Source organism: Maniola jurtina, chromosome Z (assembly GCF_905333055.1).
Source record: "Maniola jurtina chromosome Z, ilManJurt1.1, whole genome shotgun sequence".
Classification (NCBI taxonomy): domain Eukaryota; kingdom Metazoa; phylum Arthropoda; class Insecta; order Lepidoptera; family Nymphalidae; genus Maniola; species Maniola jurtina.
The window spans coordinates 11,387,254-11,407,214 of NC_060058.1; the positions used below are offsets into that span (position 1 = coordinate 11,387,254).

Consider the following 19,961-nt stretch of genomic DNA (forward strand, 5'->3'; position numbering starts at 1 on the left):
AGTTATTTTCTGTCTACTAAACTAACTCTTTTGAACTAATTCATAAAGAAGAAAATTCATAAGAACATAAAGATTTCAATTGGATAGAAGTGTAAAAGATTTAGCCTGATTTGAAACATCTCCTTTTGCGAAAAATTATAATCTGTTGATAAATAGATTACGCATTGGGATCAAATAATTTTGTCGCTACGTTTGTGGTCTGCCTTATCAAGTGTTTAGTGAGCGGTCAGGGAGATGGAATCCGAAACTAAAGGCGTAGAGAAAGCGGTTCGAAGGTTTAGTAAGGTGCGTGGCGTATGCTCAGCCGCCATTTTGATTTTTTCTAAATTCATTGTCGCACTTTGAACCCGTCCTAAATCGATAGAGGTCACTGGGTGACCACAAAATATAATAAATCATTTAAGCATCTTATATCGTACAAAAAGGCGATAAGTCACTTTATGTTTAAACGATCAGTTTCACAGATATTTCAAGTCAATGATTTATATATCGGGGTGTATAAATATATGTTTACAATATTAGTATAGCAAACAACACAGTATAGTAAGTATTTCGGTGTTAAACGTAAATATATCTTAGGGTTCCTAGTGTTAGCATTAAAATAACGTTGCAGAATCTTAATATGTATATCTATTTGTTAGTTTGTTTTATCGACTTTTTTCCTTGAAACCAGTTAATGGTCTTCGCACACAGACTCAACGTCGAATCCACTCGACTCACGGTAAAGTATGGAAATGTGAGTTTTATACCGTAGTTCATACGGTGGAATTTTCAACATTGAAGTGTATAATTGAAGGGCATGCGTCGTATACTTCTTTAATTTATCATTTTTTCAATATCAAGTCCTACGGCTACACTCAACACGCTACTTATTTCTTGAGTCGTAACCGGAGGAGGTTTAAATACTTTTTTGATTGATTTTAAATACTTCTTTGAAACACATGTTTACATACTTTCAGCCTTCCAGCATCAGTTTTTTCCTCCACTTTAGGTACCTTTGACTGCATTATCACTTGCCGCAGGTCTGATTGCAGCCAAATGCTAGTATGTAAAAAAAATACTGTGAGTCGAGTCGGAGTGGAGCCGGCGTCGAGTCTGGGTAATGTGCGAAGAACTTAATGGTACTTATTCGGTTGTATTCAATCTCTACACTAAAATTGCTAACTAAATACCAACGGATCTAAAAGTGTTATCAAAATATTCGCGGAATAGTACAGCACTAATTTTGGAACGTTAAACTTAGTTTAGTTTGTAACTGAATTAGTGACAGAATTTTTTAAAGTATTTTGTGCCAAATCCAATGTTGGTATGTTTCATTTTTCAAACAAAGGGCACATCACACATGTAACAATAAGGCCGAGCTCTATAGAGAGCACTTCGACTTTGCTCAGATTTATGACAGAGTTAAAGTGAGACACAAATATACTATAACATAAATCTGTCTCGTTTTAACTCCTTAAGTCTGAGTAAAGTCAGAATGCAGTCTATAGATATAACCCTAAGTTCATCTCGAGTCTTAAATTACCTGGACTAATGTTTATGCCGACTTTTATCGTAGGTACCATTATGTGAAATGCCTACACACAGAGCAATCATATATTCTATTGCTCATATTGCTCTATAAAAAAGATAGCACTATATTCTATCCACGAAGGGTAATTAATATAGGGCTCTCTCTCTCTCTCTCTCTGTTATGTGATCCCATACAAATGACAATGACAAAAAATATTACAATTTTGAGTGCCCAACCAATCACAAACGATATGTTATATTATGCAAGGTTTTCCATACTATTCAAAAACAAAAAACATTCAATTCGAAAACATAGATTCGTTTGTGATTGGTTAGTGACTCAAAATAGTGACTGAGACTAGTATACTGACTGAGTTTTTGTCTTTATTATAATTACGTAACAGAGAGAGCTCTATGCTAACTTCTCTCCGTGGATATAGTTTAGTTTTTGTTCTGTCAATTTATTATTAGCGCCTCCGGCGTTTGGATGTAGTTTTATTGTGCAACTGCCGACTGGCTGTGCAGTCCGCGTGCAGATGCAATGCGATTGGTCGACAGTTGTGACGCAGTTGAATCAACTGCACATGCTGAGATTTGGCAGTCGGATTGCAGTCCAAATGCAAATGCCTGTTTTGTCCGAAATAGCACGATTTTATTATTATAACACTATGCATTTCTGTTTTATGGAATCAATTTTTTATATACACCACTAATTTTAATTATTTCGACCTTGATAGTTAAATTTTGTTAGAAATAGAATCTTTAGGTGAATTTTTGTAAAACAATTTCTATAGATAGTTTAATTGAATATTAATAGTTTAATTAATTAAGAATGATATGTTCTGTAAATTTGAAACTGTTCACAATAAGACACAAGTAAGCCCTCGTTCGCATGAACGCTTTTCTAGCGCGTCCGTCTGAACGAAGACTTTCTCATAGGAAGACTTATATTAATAGTTCACAACACAATACGCATTGAACTGTAATTAATATTATTATAACAATAATTTGAACATCACTAGTTAACCCGCCACGACTTTGTACAGGTGCAACGTAGATACTGTACCGTCAGTATAACTTACTTTACTTCTCGCCATATAGGTAGTATTCGAGGGCCGAAACAAAATAACGTCAAAGTAAAATGGACCTAAAGATTCTTGATTTACAGTCAAATATTCAGTACCATTGATTTCGCAACGTTTCCGCTTGCAGCGCTGGCTGTAAATATATGTACAAACTTGAGCATTAAAACAAGGCTGTTAAGACGCATTTTACCTAAACGCTAAAGTGTTTCGACTCTCAAATACTATCAACGTTGGTGAGAAGTAAAATCTTATACATAAATATACTGATATAATATATCTGTTTTTTCATTACGTTGAGGCGGTTGTGTGTGAGGCGAAAGGCGATATTCCCTTCCGAGTTGATATGTATGCTATGACCTTTAAAGATCTAGGCGTACAGACTAGGGGTTTTACACTATTAGAGATGAACAGAAATCAGTTACAGTTTTATAATAAGTTAAGATGTTAGGCTTTTGTTATACCAAAAAAAATATGTACGTATTAATAAATAAGCAAAACAAATTTTGCACAGTTTAGTATGTAGGTATTAGGTAATTATATTATCTCCGAAACTAAGTCTTTTAATGAAGTAGTCATTTTGCATAATATGTACACAAAAAATATATATTTATTTACTTATGTAGTTAGGCGTACAATTATTTTATTTATCTCATATATTTTATGCAATGTTCGCGTAGATTTTAACATCTATTTTTTTGTGTTTGTGAACTCTAATCCAGTCTTTATTCTCTATGGCATTCAAAGACCATACCCTATCCGCGGAAAAAAGTTATATAGCGCCCTCTCAGTTACGTTCGAAACATTCGAAATTCAATTTGAAAACGTTTTCAAAAAACATTCGAAATTCAATTAGACAATTTCGTTTGTGATTGGTTGGTGGCTCAAAATGGATAACGCCCACTGAGATTTTTGCCTCTATCATTTGTATGGGATAGCGTAACAGAGACAGCGCTATTCTACTTCTTTCCGGGATGGGGTATAGTAACTGCAAGTTGTGAGTCAAATGATACAGTTTTCTTCTTTATAGAGCCGTCGTATATTTTTTATATTTTAAGTAAGTACGAAGTTACGACATCTGCTTCTACTGTCGAAATATTAGTTACCAAAAATTATCTAGTGTTGTTAAAAATTAAGGGTCTGTTTCACAACCGCCAATAAACTTCATATAACAAATAAAGACATTTTGATAGATTCCCAGTACAAAAACTGTCACCAGCATCAAGACCATCAGAGCGATCCAGAACAGTCGATTCGGTAAGTTATCTTTCGATAAGATGTATTTTCAATTGTTATCGAACGGTAATCGGTAAGTTATCGAACGATAACTTACCGAATCGAGTGTTCTGAATGGAACTGCGGGAGCCGTATCAGAAATGGCAGAAATCTGTAAGCGGTTAGCGGCGCAAGTATGCCTTATTACATTTTTGTTCAGTTTGCCATGGAGTCTTAGTGGTAAACTTTTTTACGAGTTTCACCGCGGTTAAAAAGCCTCATCTGGTGGGCTGGCTTATGTTTGCGCAAAGTATCAGCCTAGCTGTCCAGTGCGGAAATGCCGCCATTGTTCTCGGCACCATATCACGCGGGCCTGTATATTTGAGCAGTAATTAGATAAGGCTAACTTTGTTTTATTGTAGCATTTTCAATGAAAAAGTATAAAGATAGCTGGCGGTTGTGAAGCGGGCACTCAATCTCATTGTTATTATTTGAATATAAATAAGAGTTTGTATTTATTATTGATCGACTTAAAAAAAATGCTTTTATTTTGCCTAAATATCAAAAATAAAGTAAAAGTAAACATTTATAAGTATTTATCAGGCCACAATTATGTATTTATATTTCAACGTTCCATCGTAACTAATTGAGTGACTCTTTATTGTAAACAAGGTTTTGCCTTCATTGAATTATCTGCATTTAAAAATATGATGAAAAGCTTCGTAGGTAGAAGGATCTCCTTAACAAAGCTGATCACTCTTAATCAGTGCAATAATTTGATAACTTTACAAAAATCAACTGTTATTTTGGTGCATATTTAATTACCTACATAATATTATATTTTTGAATGGGAACATTATTTGCTTATATTCATAGAACATTGAAAGGTACATTAAGCAGTAATTTTCACCGAAATATTTATACCCAAATGTTTTAATAGAGCGCACCATATTGTGTCTATTTTTAAAATAATAGGTACTTACCTAATTACGTTTGTTTTATACGTAGGTATGTACCTACACGCTTGTTTCTTATTTAAGGATATAAAGCAATGAATTTATACATCCATGAATGCAATATACATAATACAATTTTATGTGATTATATGTGGGTTGTATTAATAAATGTAGCCTCAGTATAAAAGCGTAATTGTTTCATTTCAATCGCTCTAAATATGCAAAAAGAAAAGGTGACTGAGTTACTGACTGATTGATCTATCAACGCTCGGCTCAAACTACTGGACGGATCGGACCCGGACTCAAAGGCATGTGGTACCGACATCAATATTCTGGCTGATTTCCGACCGATTGCAGATTATGTGAATGTCTACGTGATTATGACAGAGTTCAATATTTTTATTTATAAAATATGACAGTTGTGACATTCATTCATGACAACTTTGAGTGCCAACTAAGAAACCGTTGCAATAAATTTGTTCACTTTGGTTTCATATATTTTTAATTTGTGGGCTTCGATAATAATTTGTAGATGTATTATTTGCTAAATAGCTATTTTGAGGCGGAAATTAATTGCCAGTTTTTCTTTTTTTTCTAAGTACTGATATTAACTGTAGAAGTATTGACCAAGTCGCATGCCTAAATCAGAGTTTTGGCCGTTTTCGAGTAAGGCTGTCGAGGAGCAGAATGTTGGTGGGGAGTCGTCTGTGTTGGTAAGGACTGGCTCACCCGCTCGGCTTCACTTTAGTAGAATTTCTGAAAATCAGTGGAATATTTATGTCCAAATATAAATATAAAAGGAAAAGTCGACTGGCCCAACATTGGCCGACCTATCAACGCACAGCTGAAACTACTGGACGAATCGGGCTGTTTGGCATACAGATAGCCATAATTGGTGTAGACATCCGCTAAGAAATTATTAAAATTTCTTAAGATTTTTTAAAATTCAGCCCCTAAGGGGGTATAAATTAATAAGGGTTTGAAATTTGTGTCGTCCACGCAGACGAATTCGCGGGTATTAGCTAGGCTTGGCAGTAGAGTGGTAACTAGCCACGGCCGAAGCCTGTAGGTATGAAGTGTTGGGATGTGGTATCGGTTTGTACGTAAGGCGAAGGCTGTAGCTGTATGAAATGGTTTCAGCAAAAGCAAGTGCTGCTCATGGAGAGCGAGATGGAGGAAATGCGGCTGGAGTTGGCGGCGATCAAGCGGGAGCGACTGTGTTCAAGCAGCCGACCGCCGACGGTACCTATATTAAATCTTTCAGCCTGTTTGAATCCACTGCTGGACATAGGCCTACCCAAGAGCGCGCCACCACACACAATCCTCTGTTTTCCTCATCCACCTGTTTCCCGCATTTATATGTGTACACACATGTACACTCTCTATTCCCTCACTCTCATAGCGGAAATCTGACATGACCGGTGAACTATCAGAGGCAGGACCGTCGGCATTACGTGCTCTCCGAGGCACGGGGATAACGCTCCGTCAACAGCTTCCTGACTTCGGGCTAGTAGCTGAGTACAGAGAATTTCTGACAAAAAAATCCTGTAGCTAACTATTTTTGGCTCGATCCGGGAATCCAACCCAGGACCTCGACTTCTGCAATCAAAGATACTAACCACTAGATCAACGAGGCAGTTTAGAAAGGACGAGATAGGACCTTTACCTATAAATACTAGTAGATAGTCGTTACTAGTATGAAGATTTTTTATTCACTATAGGCAAACGCTTTAGCACAATCACACCTAGGGTTTTTATCAGGGTACCCGGATCCGGGTATATGAAATTTTAGTACCCTAGTACTATTACACTCTCGGACCTAGGTACCCGAGTATCCACTTTGATCAAGGAATTCATCGAAATTCTCGGAAAATAATCATTACCAAGTAGCGCCTTCAAAATATTATTAGCAAATTTATACTACAACTAATTTAAAAGAAATCTAAACAAGGCGTTGAGCGCGAAGCAGAAATCGACTTTCAGACACTCATTACACGCAATCCTGTTCTTGAAAGCCTTTTTCTGTCAAGAAGAAAATCTTTTTCTTCTTGACAGAAAAGGGGCTCTTGCCCCTTACCTGAAATCTATACTTACTTATAATAAAACTGTAACTGGACGATTTCTGTACTTTTATATTTTGAAAATTTTAATTGGAGGAAAGAATATAATTATCGATATAGACTCCAAAACAATATTTTTTTGGAATTTTCATCTATCTGTCTGTCTGTCTGTACGCACATCACGCAAAAACTATAAAACAGATTAAAATGTAATTTAGTACGATGGTAGCTGATACTCTGGGTTAATAATATAGACTAGTTTTCATCACGAAAATAATTAACTCAGGAATAATGTATCTTTCTACTGGTGAAAGAATTTTTAAAATCAGTTCAGCAGTTCCAGAGATTACCCCCTACAAATAAACTTACAAACATTCCCTCTTTATAATATTAGTATAGATTCTTAAAATAAAGTTCGCTTTGGTCTCGGCTAATCCTTGCAATAACTTTATCTTAATTACTGCTACTCGTAACATTGTTGCTATATTTGTTTTTACAGGAGTCGGACCAAATGTTCTTAGAACAAGATAAAGTTAAACAACCCAATTACTACCCAAGCAATGCCCATAGATAGCGATAGATATAGTAAAATTATTTATCTTGCTCTTGGTGTATTTTGTATTCTATATTTTTATTTATTAACTCTTAATTTTTTTCTCTTCATTTGATACCTGAAAACAGCCCAAATAGACACAATGACGACCCAAAACAGAACAACTTGGAGAAATATGGTTAGGAAAGCCGACCCCAATTAACATGGGAAAAGGCTAGGTCTATATATTTGATATCCCACTCGATACAATAGCAAAAAAAATTTAGAGACGCCCACTTTTTTAAATACCACCCGCCACGTCAGTACTTTTCATATAAACCGTAGCCTATGTCACTGCTAAAATGCAAAACTGCTCACTGTCGGTGTGTGCTGCTGTCGGGTAAAAAGATACTAAGGCATTTCTATATGGACGTGATCAAAGTCTCGGCTAAGCCTTGTAATTACATAATCTCAATTGCTGCTACTTGTAACATTGCTATATTTGTTTCTACAGGAGCCGGACCAAATGTTCTTAGGAAAAGATACTTCAGGCATCTATAAGAACGTTATCAAATCTCAAAATGAAGAAGATTTTAGTGTGAAAGTTCTTCCTCTGAAAACAGTTAAGCGACCTACACCTCAATGTATTTTATAACTAGCTGATACCCGCGACTTCGTTCGCGTGGATGTAGGTTTTTTAAAATTCCCGTGGGAACTCTTTGATTTTCCGGGATAAAAAGTAGCCTATGTGCTAATCCAGGGTATAATCTATCTCCATTCTAAATTTCAGCCCAATCCGTTCAGTAGTTTTTGCGTGAAGGAGTAACAAACATACACACACACACACACACACACACACACATACAAACTTTCTCCTTTATAATATTAGTGTGATTCCCTTTTATTAGATAAACTGTAGGTATCTATTAATCTCGCGACGTTAAATCAATTGGCTGACGCGTATTACGGATGCACGGACGAATGAGGTTTATTACCCGTGGTCCCTCCGGTGGTCCCTGGAAGGTACCAAGAATATTTATGCAATGCTAGAAAAAATAAAGTGGTACCTAGTATCGCCCCCGCAGTCCGTGGAAAGGCCTCCAACAAATATAAAGCTACCGAATTAAAATTACCTATACCCAGGCCAAGTCATTATAGAGTCTAAGTCATCATCTAAAAAAGCCTTTGTAAAAACCTCCGACTTACAAGTGGAAAAAGGACTACAAAGTGAAAAAATAACTTACTTTCGAAAGTCGATGGCAATCTGCCTCCGCACTTGGCGGACTATGGCCTAAACCACGTCTCATATCGCTTGGAGCCCCGTGCTGTCAGTGTGCCGAGGATACGTCGATCATGATGAGATAACAAAATGACTACAGATAAGTTAAAAGTCAAGTCAAAATCATTTATTCAAAGTAGGTACAATTGTACTCCTTTTGATGGTCGAAATTGTTAAACTTGTAGGATATAGTGGTGATAATTAATTACGTTACTTAAAACTATAGCTACGAGGGTTCCAAACGCGCCTAAGTCTGAGAATAGCCCACAACAAACTCAGCCGGGTTACTAAGTTATTGCTTGTTCAAAGGTCTCCCAACTTCGCGAAGAACTGATACGAGCCAAGAACACAGCAGACGAGGAGCGATTCCAGAGAGAGAAGTCGGAACGAAAACTGAGAGACCTGGAAACGAAGCTCAACGGCATCTGCAGTAGAGGCGCTGATGAAGTTAAGGTTGAATAAAGTACCTAAGTATTCTCTTTGACGACCCTCCGGTGTATTGGTAAGCGCTGTGGTCTTATAAGTGTGAGGTCCCGGGTTCGATATCCGGCAGGGGCAATTTGGGAATTTATAATTATTTATAAAATGTCTCTGGTCTGGTGGGAGACTTCGGCCGTGGCTAGTTACCACCCTAATGGCAAAGCCATGCCGCAAAGCGACTTAGCGTTCCGTGTAAAGCAAAGAAACCAAAGCAGTATGGGTTTAATATAACTGCCATACCTCTTCCAGGTTAGCCTGCTTCCATCTTAGACTCTTATCACTTACCACCAGGTGAGATTGAAGTCAACAGCGAACTTGTCTGATTAAAATTTAAAAAGCGTAATCAATTGATCAGTTTCGGTCGACAGAAGTTAACATAAATCTACCTTTCATAATATCATTTGTAATGTACCTAAGGTTTCGTTCTTTAAATTCGAATAATATTATTATGTAGGTACCTAAGTAGGTATATAAATGATTGCAATGTTCGTCCACCCACCCGTGCGAAGCGAGGTAGCCACCGAATAAGTGTTATGTTACACCAGGAGACGCGAAAAACAAGCGATGAGGTTGCGAATTTGAAAAAGCAGCTTAGAAGTTTGAGAGAGGAGATGGAAGAACTGAAAACAACGGCCAGTGAGAAAAGCGATGAGGTGCAAGAGTATCGTGTGAAGGTAAGCCGGACGTTGCACTAATACCGGCCAAGTGCGAGACGGACTCGCACGCGAGGGGTTCTGAACCATCTTAGAAGAAATAAAAATTATCTTTTTTTATGATGAAAGCACGAATTCACGAGTACCTACTTATGCTGACATCGCTACCAGCCAAATTCACGATTCTAGGTCAACGGAAAGTACCCTTAGGCTTTGCCCCTTCGACGGGGTCTTTTCAAGACCCTTGGCGGTCAAAAAGATCCCACAGGATTTTTAAAAACTACATCCAATCGAACGAAGTCGCGGGCATTCGGCTAGTCGATCCATTGGTCCGTTTTGAGGTGATTGAAGGACCCAACATACCAATAAGCCATCAAACCACCAAACAGATACATTCGCATTTATTTAGCGATACAACTAAATACCAAAACGACCATAGGTATTTTATTAGTTTTATGTAATTTTTGATTTAGGTAATTTGAGTTAATTTAAGTTTCACATTTTAGTATCTCCAAGCTCAACAGCAAGTCGAAGAGTTGAGAAGACAGATTGACGTAATGGAACTAGACAATAAACAAGTGTCGGATCAAATTCAAATAGAAATACAAAGAATGAAGGTAGGCGTAAAGTTTATACCTACCTATTAATTATTCTCTATCCACGGAAAGAAGTTGGAATAACAGTATCTCTGTTACGTAATCCCATACAAATGACAGAGACAAAAACTACAGTGAGCGTTAACTATTTTGAGTCATCAACCAATAACAGGCATGTTTTCAAAAACATTCGAAAGTCAATAACAAAGACATAGTTCCGTTTGTGATTGATTAGTGACTCAAAATGGTTAACGCCCACAGAGGTTTTTTGTCTCTTGATTTTGAGGTTTATCTAGATACTAACTTATTTCCGTGGTTTACCAGTATTAGAGTATTACCACATCGATGGTATTACCCATTTCCTATCAACATTTAAATGGAATAAGTACCTACCTACTTAACTAAACTTTGTTAAAACATGTTGATTTATTACATGTTGGTTGAGGAGTTGTTATAAAATCAAAGTTGTAAAGATGCAAGAGTGCAAGTTTGTATCGAACAAAAAAGTCGGTTAACAACAAACAGACCGACAACCAAGCGAGTTAATAAAAACGTGTTAAAAATGTTTAAATACAACGCGAATGGCAACCGGTTAATAAAGTGCCAATAATGTAAATTAAAGAAAAAAAGTTGATATTTATCCGCCCAAATAGAATAAAATAAAATGTCTACCTGAGCAAAATATTATTATTTTTATCGTTATTTAAAACTAGCTGTGCCCGCGACTTCGTTCGCGTGGAATAGCTCTCAGCGCGCTTTATATAGCCACGGACGCTCAGGCGCGAGGCGTGTAGTACGTACTCTGTACGTCAAAAATGTTCGCCGTGATTCTTTAAATAGACATAACTTTTTTATTTATGAACCGATTGACATGAAATAAACACTAAATGTTAAGTGAAGCTTACTACAATATATTAGTGAAAACTGTATCTAAATCGAATAAGCCCTTTCTGATATTAGCGTGCACAAACACACAAACAAACAGACAAAAAAAAAATTAATTACAATTTCGGGTTCGGCATCGATATAATAACAACCCCTGCTACTTTTTTTTATATATTTCCATTGTACAGACACCACTTTTCTACAATTTTATTATATGTATAGATTAATAATATTCGTTCGCGTTTATAATAAATGGTATTCTCTTTCTTATCGATACCTATACTAGCTTTTGCGCGCGACTTCATCGTAATAATTAATTATAGCCTAAGCCTTAAGAGCATTCGGAGATATTGAAGCTATCTACCAGCGAAAGAATTCTACCAAAAGTTTTTACATTTTTTTAAATATACACATGCAAGTTAGCCCTTAACTGCAATCTCACCTAGTGGTAAGTGATGATGCAGTCTAAGATGGAAGCGGGCTAACCTGAAAGAGGGATGGCAGTTTTCATTAAACCCATGCTGCATTGATTTCTACACGGCATCGTACCGGAACGCTAAATTGATTGGCGGCACACCTTTGCCAGTAGGGTGGTAACTAGCCACGGCCGAAGCCTCCCACTAGACAAAAGTTACTGCGGTGTGCCTTTTCCAGAATGTTAGTATTTAGGTACAAAACTTATTTAATAAAAGACAAAAGGTACCTACCTAGTATTAGGTATACGCAGGGGGACAAAAACCGCAAAAATATTTCCATTGGTACCTAGTTAGTTAATGGAAAAAAAAAACACCGTGAGAATAATGCAGTGTTTATAAAATTTTATTGAAGTATTTATAGTAACTAATGTCACGTTATAAGTTCGCGATTGCGTCTTGGAATTTATATTGGCCCACAAGATAGAATAACGGTTGGTTTTATTACAAATATACTTAGGTACGTAGTGTACATAGCTATTTTGTGACATATTTCCTTTTGAAAAGAGTTGCTGCTGAGTTTCTTTTGAGCTGAGGTTTTGCTAATGTAGGCAGGTATGCTCGTTTTAGCTTGTTCAATTTCCTTTAAGTCGTTTGAGAACTAAGAAACTTGGCCTATGAAATGCTAAAATGTTCAGATTTTGTTTGGATTTTACTGCAAATACGCTAAATCCGATGCTATTTTTTTATTTGGCTGATATATTTTTGCACCATTCAAAAATAATATTTCTGCGCAGGTACATCGGCGTAACTTATAGGTAAAAGTGGTAGTAATTTAACATTTATTTATAATCAGTTAATTATCAGTGAATGTAACGCATCTGGCAAGTGGCACTTTAAGTCCGTGAAATGTAAATACTTTAGTGAGTACCCAGTTTTACTTAGTCGTGCTTATAATCCAAACTTTTATGATTTCATTAGATGCAATTTCAAGAAAAATTACAAGAATTAGCTCCTTTACCAGATTTGCTGAAAGGTGCCCAGATTCAACTTCAAGAAGCGAGGCAATTGCAGAAGTTGGCGGAAGATAGCTCAGAACACCTGTCTGACGAACTGAATCGCGTCAAGGAAAAGGTTACCATCCTCTTCACAACAATCAGCTATCATGTTTGCCGTGGTAAAGCACACAATCAATGTAGTCGTGTCATTTTCATTAAAATTATTATTACCTGTAGGTACTGAATGCAGGTAATTTAGGTAGCAAGGTTGGTGACGCTGACTTTTCGAAAAATTATATACTTATTCAAAATTGTAAACAAGCAAATAAAAGAGTTTTCAAAAAACCCCGACTGCGGTTTTCTGGCATAATATCTGCCATTTTGATTTTTCAAGAATTAACAAAAATTAAAATAGCAGATATCTGGTTAATTAATAAGAACCAAGTGATTTTAACTGCATTTTAAAAACAAGTTCTTTATTTTTAGCTCATTGCAGCTGTTACAAATTTAAATGCTGAAAAAGCCGACAGAAAGACAGTGGTTGAAGAAAATAATGCCTTAAAAGATGAAGTTGACATGGGCAAAAAGGAAATTGAAGAGCTATGTCGTAATATAGATGATTACAAGTAAGATAATAGTATTTTATTTTAAAATGAATATCTTACTCAAGCAACTTATATTTTGCTTATTTTCATACTAGATGCCAAGTGTTGAGGTTAGAAGAGAAACTGTCGCAACTAGATCTGAGATATCAAGAGAAAGCCGAAGAGTGCGCACGACTAGTAAAAGATGTCGAAGAGTTAAGAGAAGAAGGCAGTAGATCGTTGAGCAGGAGTAAGGAACGCGCAGAGTCCATGCGCAGATACATGAATACCCAGGTGTCAGAGCTAGAGAGGCAGTTGATACAAACCAGAGCGCAATGCAGAACGTTCCAGAAGGAAAGAGATGATGTAAGTTTGATATTTTTAGTTTTCCTAACTCTAAAGAAAAAATGGAACACTATGGAATCATCTGTTTGTCTTTGACAGAAAGGCTTTGACTGACTGACTGATCGATCAACGCACAGCTCAATCTATTGAACGGATCGGACTGAAATTCGGCATGCAGATGGCTATTAATATAACAGCGTGGGTAGTCATCCAATAAGAACGGTTTTTGTAAATTCCTTCCCTAAGAGGGTAAATTAGGAATTCGGTGTAGTCCACGCGGACGAAGTCATGGGCATGAGCTAGTTTATTATATAGGAATTAAAATGTTACAATTATGTTTATTTTTATAGCTGCGAAGTATGAACTACATGAATCTAAGTACAATAACAAGTTATTTACGTGACTGGTTATGTTAACTAATGAACAATAAATGGTAATATATTAACGGAACTATTAATGCCCGTGTATTGCTTTATTTTAGAAAAAGGAACTACTCGTAAATTAGCACCGGCAATCTATGGCGCTCTTATAATATTGTTTTATTATCAGTGTAAAACATCAAACTATCAAACTACAATCATACCTAATTGTACTATAATAGAACTTTGTTATATCAACTAGATTTTTGTGCGAATCCGTCCTCGTGGATTTTTAGGGAGCCTCAAAAGGAAAAAAGGAACCTTTATAGGATCACTTCGTTGTCTGTCTGTCTGTTTGTCTGTCTATCCATCTGTCGTGTCTGTCAAGAAAACCTATAGGGTACTTCCTGTTGACCTAGAATCATGAAAGGAAAAAATCCGAAAACCGAGAATTTTTGGTTACTTCACAAAAAAAAAAATGTGCTCGTCAACAAAAGTATGTATTTTCAATTTTCAAAGTATGATAACTATACCAAGTGGGGTATCATATGAAAGGGCTTTGCCTGTATATTCTAAAACAGATTTTTATTTATTTTTATGCATAATAGTTTTCGAATAAGAAGTTCTTGTATTTTTCAATGAAAACTACATCTTATCGAACGATAACTTACCGAATCGAAGTGTTCTGAATCGCCATACCCACCAGGCTCCACTCCAAATGTCATGTTTCATACTTTATCATTTAATTGCAGGTGCGTCAAAGGATGCAACTTCAAGTGAACAGCCTCCAAGAAAATTTCGATATTGCGGAGTTAAGGCTTCGGGCCCTCCAGAATCAGGTGACATCCCTGAAAAATAGTTACGCAATAATACTGTCCGATGAAGATGAAGATCTACAGAAATCACCACGCCTGAACGAATATTTGCAAATGTGATAATACTATGATAGTAATTAGGGTTGTCAATACTTTTTCAAACCTTTCTTCCTTTAGCCGAATAAACGCAATTAATATCATGTATAGAGTTTTTTCATTAGGAAAATTGTAAATTTGGTTGAACCACGAAGTTAACTTAGGTAGAGCGAATTTGGCAGTCGAAGTGGGAATTGGGATAGCGTTCAGTAGGTATTTGCTTCAAACAGGTATTAGGAATGTGAACTGCATTTACCTACCTGTAATTTCCTGAGCTAAACACAAATAAGTACCTAGTATTGTCCGATTAAAAAGCAGTGTCATTCTTTTAATTTTTTTTGTAGGCCTATACTTAGATATCCTGGACAGCAGAGTAGGTATTTAATTCGTTATAAAAATTGTCCTCGTTTTTTTCCGGATCCGTTTACACGACCCGGATAAGCTTCACATACGAGTAAATTATTGTAGTGCAATGGACATTGTGTCCGAAAAGACATCCGGTCTGGCGTACTGGACGGTGTCGTAGCTAGGTTTAGACTACGACAGATTCTAACGACGATTTTACGATATTTGCTGGGCGCCTGGGCGCATGTAAACTGCTGCCCCTGAGTTAACAGGGCTCTCTCCGTCACTTACTCCATACAATCGTAGTCCCAATTTCATTTGAATATTAAGCAAACAAAGTCCATTAAATTTTGCAGATGTATTCTAGAAACTAATATCTGTGCCTGTGATGTTTTAAATTTTTCTAAAAATATGTAGTTTTAAAATTACAGGAGCTCAAAGATTTGTATGTGAATTTTTAAGACCGCGTAACTTTGAAATCGAATATTTTAACGGAAATCTAGAAAACCACAGGCATAGATATTAGTTCCCGCAACGTTTATACAAAATTCCATTGAGTATGATTGGCTAGTATTCCAATGAGAGACGAACTACGTTTATATGAAGCTAGTGACGCAGAGACCCCTCTTAATAAACAGTTCTATAACTTCTATAATAAGCTTCTTTCAACAGCTACCCAACGCATCCGTTTAAGCCTCGAAATGCTATTAAAAATTTGTACTTAGTTGCTAATAACAGTGATAAATTAGTTAAACTAGAGTCGGGCTCGCACACTAAAGGTCCCGTATCATCGTAAAAGAAATTTTTTTTTTTAAATTTTCATGGCGGCTATATAGAAATATTTATTACTAGCTGATACCCGCGACTTCGTTCGCGTGGATGTAGGTTTTTAAAATTCCCGTGGGAACTCTTTGATTTTCCGGGATAAAGGTATAAGCTATCTCCTTCTAAATTTCAGCCTAATCCGTTCGGTAGTTTTTGCGTGAAGGAGTAACAAACAAACACACACACACACACACACACACACATACAAACTTTCGCCTTTATAATATTAGTGTGATGTGATTGTTATAGCGGCGATAGATTTACACATTCTGTGAAAATTTCAACTCTCTACTTATTACGATTCACGAAATACAACTCGCTGACAGACAGTCGGACAGCGGAGGCTTAGTACGGAACTAAAAACCCTAAAAAGTGGATGTCTCGAGTTAGTGGCCCAAGATTTCCAGCTTAATAATCCCGATTAAAGATCATGCTATTTCTAGATTCCGATGTTATTTTTTCTGCAACATCTATTATAGGTGTGATTAGTATCGACATGAAAAACATGACATTTAACGCAGGTTTTTAGTACGTTTATTATAATAATATGTCAACAACTTCGTGATCTATTTATTAATCATGCAGATTATATTAATTTGATACGCTTGAAACTTCAGGTTTCAATTTTTTTGTATTACAAAATATATTGTTATATTATAATAATATTTCTTATAAAAAGCTGTTTTTAACTTGATCTCCACTACTTAATATATATACCTAAAGTTATGCGCCTATGTGTTCGTGTGCATACAAAAACTATTAGGGCCATCGCCCACGGTTGGGCATATACAGAGTGTAACCAGAACGCTAGCAAAAATTTAGCATTATTTGGCTTTAGCTTGTAGTTTTAGTGATTTAGTATTTTTGAAACCGGCATTGTATAGCGTGCAAAACTAGGGTCAATGCCCCACCTACGACGTGGAATTCACTTATTTATGGAACGGTTGTTGACCTTGAGCGTCAGTCAAATGTTTTATTTGCAATGTATTGTGAACTTTTACAAAATTCAGGATACAAAAAAATTTTTTTTCGTAGTTTTTTAGGGTTCCGTACCTCGAAAGGAAAAACGGAACCCTTATAGGATCACTTTGTTGTCTGTCTGTCTGTCCGTCCATCGTGTTAAAAAAACCTATAGGGTATTACTTTCCGTTGGTCTTATAGCACAAGTAATGAATAAAATGCGAAAATCGTGAATTTGTGGTTACATCACAAAAAAAATTGAAATGTGTTCATGAACAAATATAATTGTTTTCAATTTTCAAAGCTAGATTACTATACCAAGTGGGATATCATATGAAAGGATCTTACCTGTACATTCTAAAACAGATTTTTATTTATATTTATGATATAGTTTTTGTTTTGTCGTGCAAAATGTCGGAAAAAAATACCCTAGTACGGAACCCTCAGTGCGCGAGTCTGACTCGCCCTTGGCCGGTTTTTTATAGTTATCTACTTTAAGAGGCAATTATGCATGTAGAAACATGCGGCACAGGAATTATAGAAATGTTGTTGTAAGTTATACATACAGGTACCAGAGCAAGTCTTTGTTAAATTTTTTAACATCCTTATGGAAAAACAAGTTACGCCTTCGTTACTGATGCAAATGGGACTACATTTGATTAAGCATATGGTTCGAATATTTACACTTGCCCTAATAAGATGCAGTGAGAGATACCTGGCATATAAGGTCTTGGCTCTTGATTGAGTTGCAACGCGTATAATTAAGTATTTATTTTATCAACCGACTTCAATAAACGAGGAGGTACTCATATTCTGTATAGCACATTTACTGCAACATATACTTACTAAATCCATACTAATATTATTATAAATGCGAAAGTGTGTCTGTCTGATGTACTTTTCTTGAAGAATTCTTAAAGGCCCATCCATATAACCGATTTATATGAAATTTGCTTCAGAGGTAAGTAGGTACCTACCTACTTAGCTTGCGCCCCAGAAATTGACACAGACAACTTTTTATCCCGGAAAATCAAAGAGTTCCCACGGGATTTTTAAAAACCTAAATCCACGCGGACAAAGTCGCGGGCATCAACTAATAATGAATAAATAAGAAAACCATGAAAAAACTGTCAAACAAGTGGATTATGTAGAAAGATTTACATAATTATTGGTTATTGAACATGTATTTATAAATCTTAATCATCCAAGGCGTTAGGTATATTAATTGAATATTTATAATAATCTATCATAACCAATGAATATTAAATATAACCACTGAGTTATAGATCATACTAGCGATGGATATTTTCTAGGGCTCAACAGATGTTTTACACCTTCGTTACCTATGATCTCCCAAAGCCACCACGATCCAATCTTCATTGTCATCGATCGTTCCTGCCTGTTTTGGGGACAATACGCAGAGAAACTTTCAGCTTTTATAAAATACCTAATGAGGGTCTGGCCCTCGCGACTTTCTCTCTACAAATAACGTCCTCACCCTTGTCTGCTTTGAGACCAAGCGGAGAGGCTTGATGTTTACGTCTTTATGTCAACAGCACAAAAATAATTTAGTAATCTTAGAGTTCTGTAAACTCTCAGATCGGTGTATTTCATTTATTTGTTTGGAACCCCCGACCCAAAAAGAGGTGTGTTATAAGTTTGACGTGTGTATCTGTGTAACTGTCTGTGGCATCGTAGCTCCAAAAGTAATGAACCGATTTTAATTTAGTTTTTTTTGTTTGAAAGGTGGCTTGATCGAGTGTTCTTAGCTATAATCCAAGAAAATCGGTTCAGCCGTTTGAAAGTTATTAGCTCTTTTCAAGTTACTGTTACCTTCACTTGTCGGGGGTGTTATAAATTTTTAATTTACACTTGTAAACTTTATGTAGCAATATGTTGCTTCAAAATATATGAAGACATTCACGATATTTTTTACGTTTATCGTTGAAGCAAGTGATGTTATTGCTGAAACGCACATTGATACGAAAAGTTACAGCAGTGTACCCGGGATCGAACCCTGAACCTTCGACTAACAAGCCAACGTCTTAACCACTAGGATATATTTATTTAACAACTAGCTAATAGCCGCGACTTCGCGTGGATTTCGGTTTTTAAAAATCCCGTGGGAACTCTTTGAATTTCCGGGATAAAATTCTATATCACTCTCCAGGTTTTTTAACTATACCCATGCAAAAAAAAGCGTCGTTATCTTGAGACGTTGCGACATTTTTTTTAAATTATATAGACTAGCGCTTGGCTGCAATCAGACTCGCTAGCAAGTGATGATGCAGCCTAAGATCGAGCGCGCTTGCCTAGAAGTTGCCTATTCACTCTTGACTTGAAGGTACCCATATTATAGGTGGAAGGGAAAACTGATGCCGGAAGGGCGTTCCACATCCTGGCGGTTCGGATTAGAAAAGAGGAAGCAAATCGCTTCGCACGTGTTCGAGGAATTTCGACTACGTACGGATGGAGACCTTGACGATGCCTGGCAGTACGATGGTGGAAAGGTGAAGGAGGAACCAGGTCAAAGAGTTCTGGTTTGTTCGTGTTTGAAGGACAAATCCACAAACAAACACACTTTCACATTTATAATACGCGTAGTGATACATACGCATTATTAAATATGACTCGCACAGCCTCTTTGTTATATTTTTTCACTCGTTACAGGAACTATTTGCTGCCACTCGACGGTTCTAATTGCTTTTAATTGTATAAGGAAGTACCTTGCGGGCTGCCAGCGTGGGCTTACTTTACATTTGTTTCACGAATAAATACTTTGTAATGAACACAATTCAATGTCACGACAATTAAATATGCATTGATTGGCGCGGCTCACCTCGGCGAATAATTCAATTAATAATATAACATGTATAACAGAATCAATAATAACAATAAAGCTAGGTAGTAGGTACTACTCAATAGTCCAATCTAACAAAAACTGACCGGCATCTAAGGGCAAAAAGTCGAA

General features: G+C 36.4%; 1 protein-coding gene across 3 annotated transcripts; it reads left to right on the forward strand.

Annotated features, from left to right (window-relative positions):
* Positions 1–5,214: 5,214 nt before the first annotated feature.
* On the forward strand, positions 5,215–14,964 carry LOC123880013 (outer dense fiber protein 2-like). Of its 3 annotated transcripts, XM_045927871.1 has the most exons (10): positions 5,215–5,478; positions 5,906–6,007; positions 7,872–7,979; positions 8,946–9,089; positions 9,662–9,790; positions 10,276–10,386; positions 12,645–12,797; positions 13,148–13,287; positions 13,362–13,611; positions 14,702–14,964. In XM_045927871.1, exons 1-10 carry the CDS (start codon positions 5,401–5,403, stop codon positions 14,882–14,884), a joined length of 1,398 nt encoding a protein of 465 aa, XP_045783827.1. In that variant the 5' UTR covers positions 5,215–5,400; the 3' UTR covers positions 14,885–14,964. The 3 variants fall into 3 exon arrangements, with proteins under 3 accessions (XP_045783827.1, XP_045783828.1, XP_045783829.1); XM_045927872.1 differs by lacking the exon at positions 7,872–7,979; XM_045927873.1 differs by lacking the exons at positions 9,662–9,790; positions 10,276–10,386.
* The last annotated feature ends 4,997 nt before the right edge of the window (positions 14,965–19,961 follow it).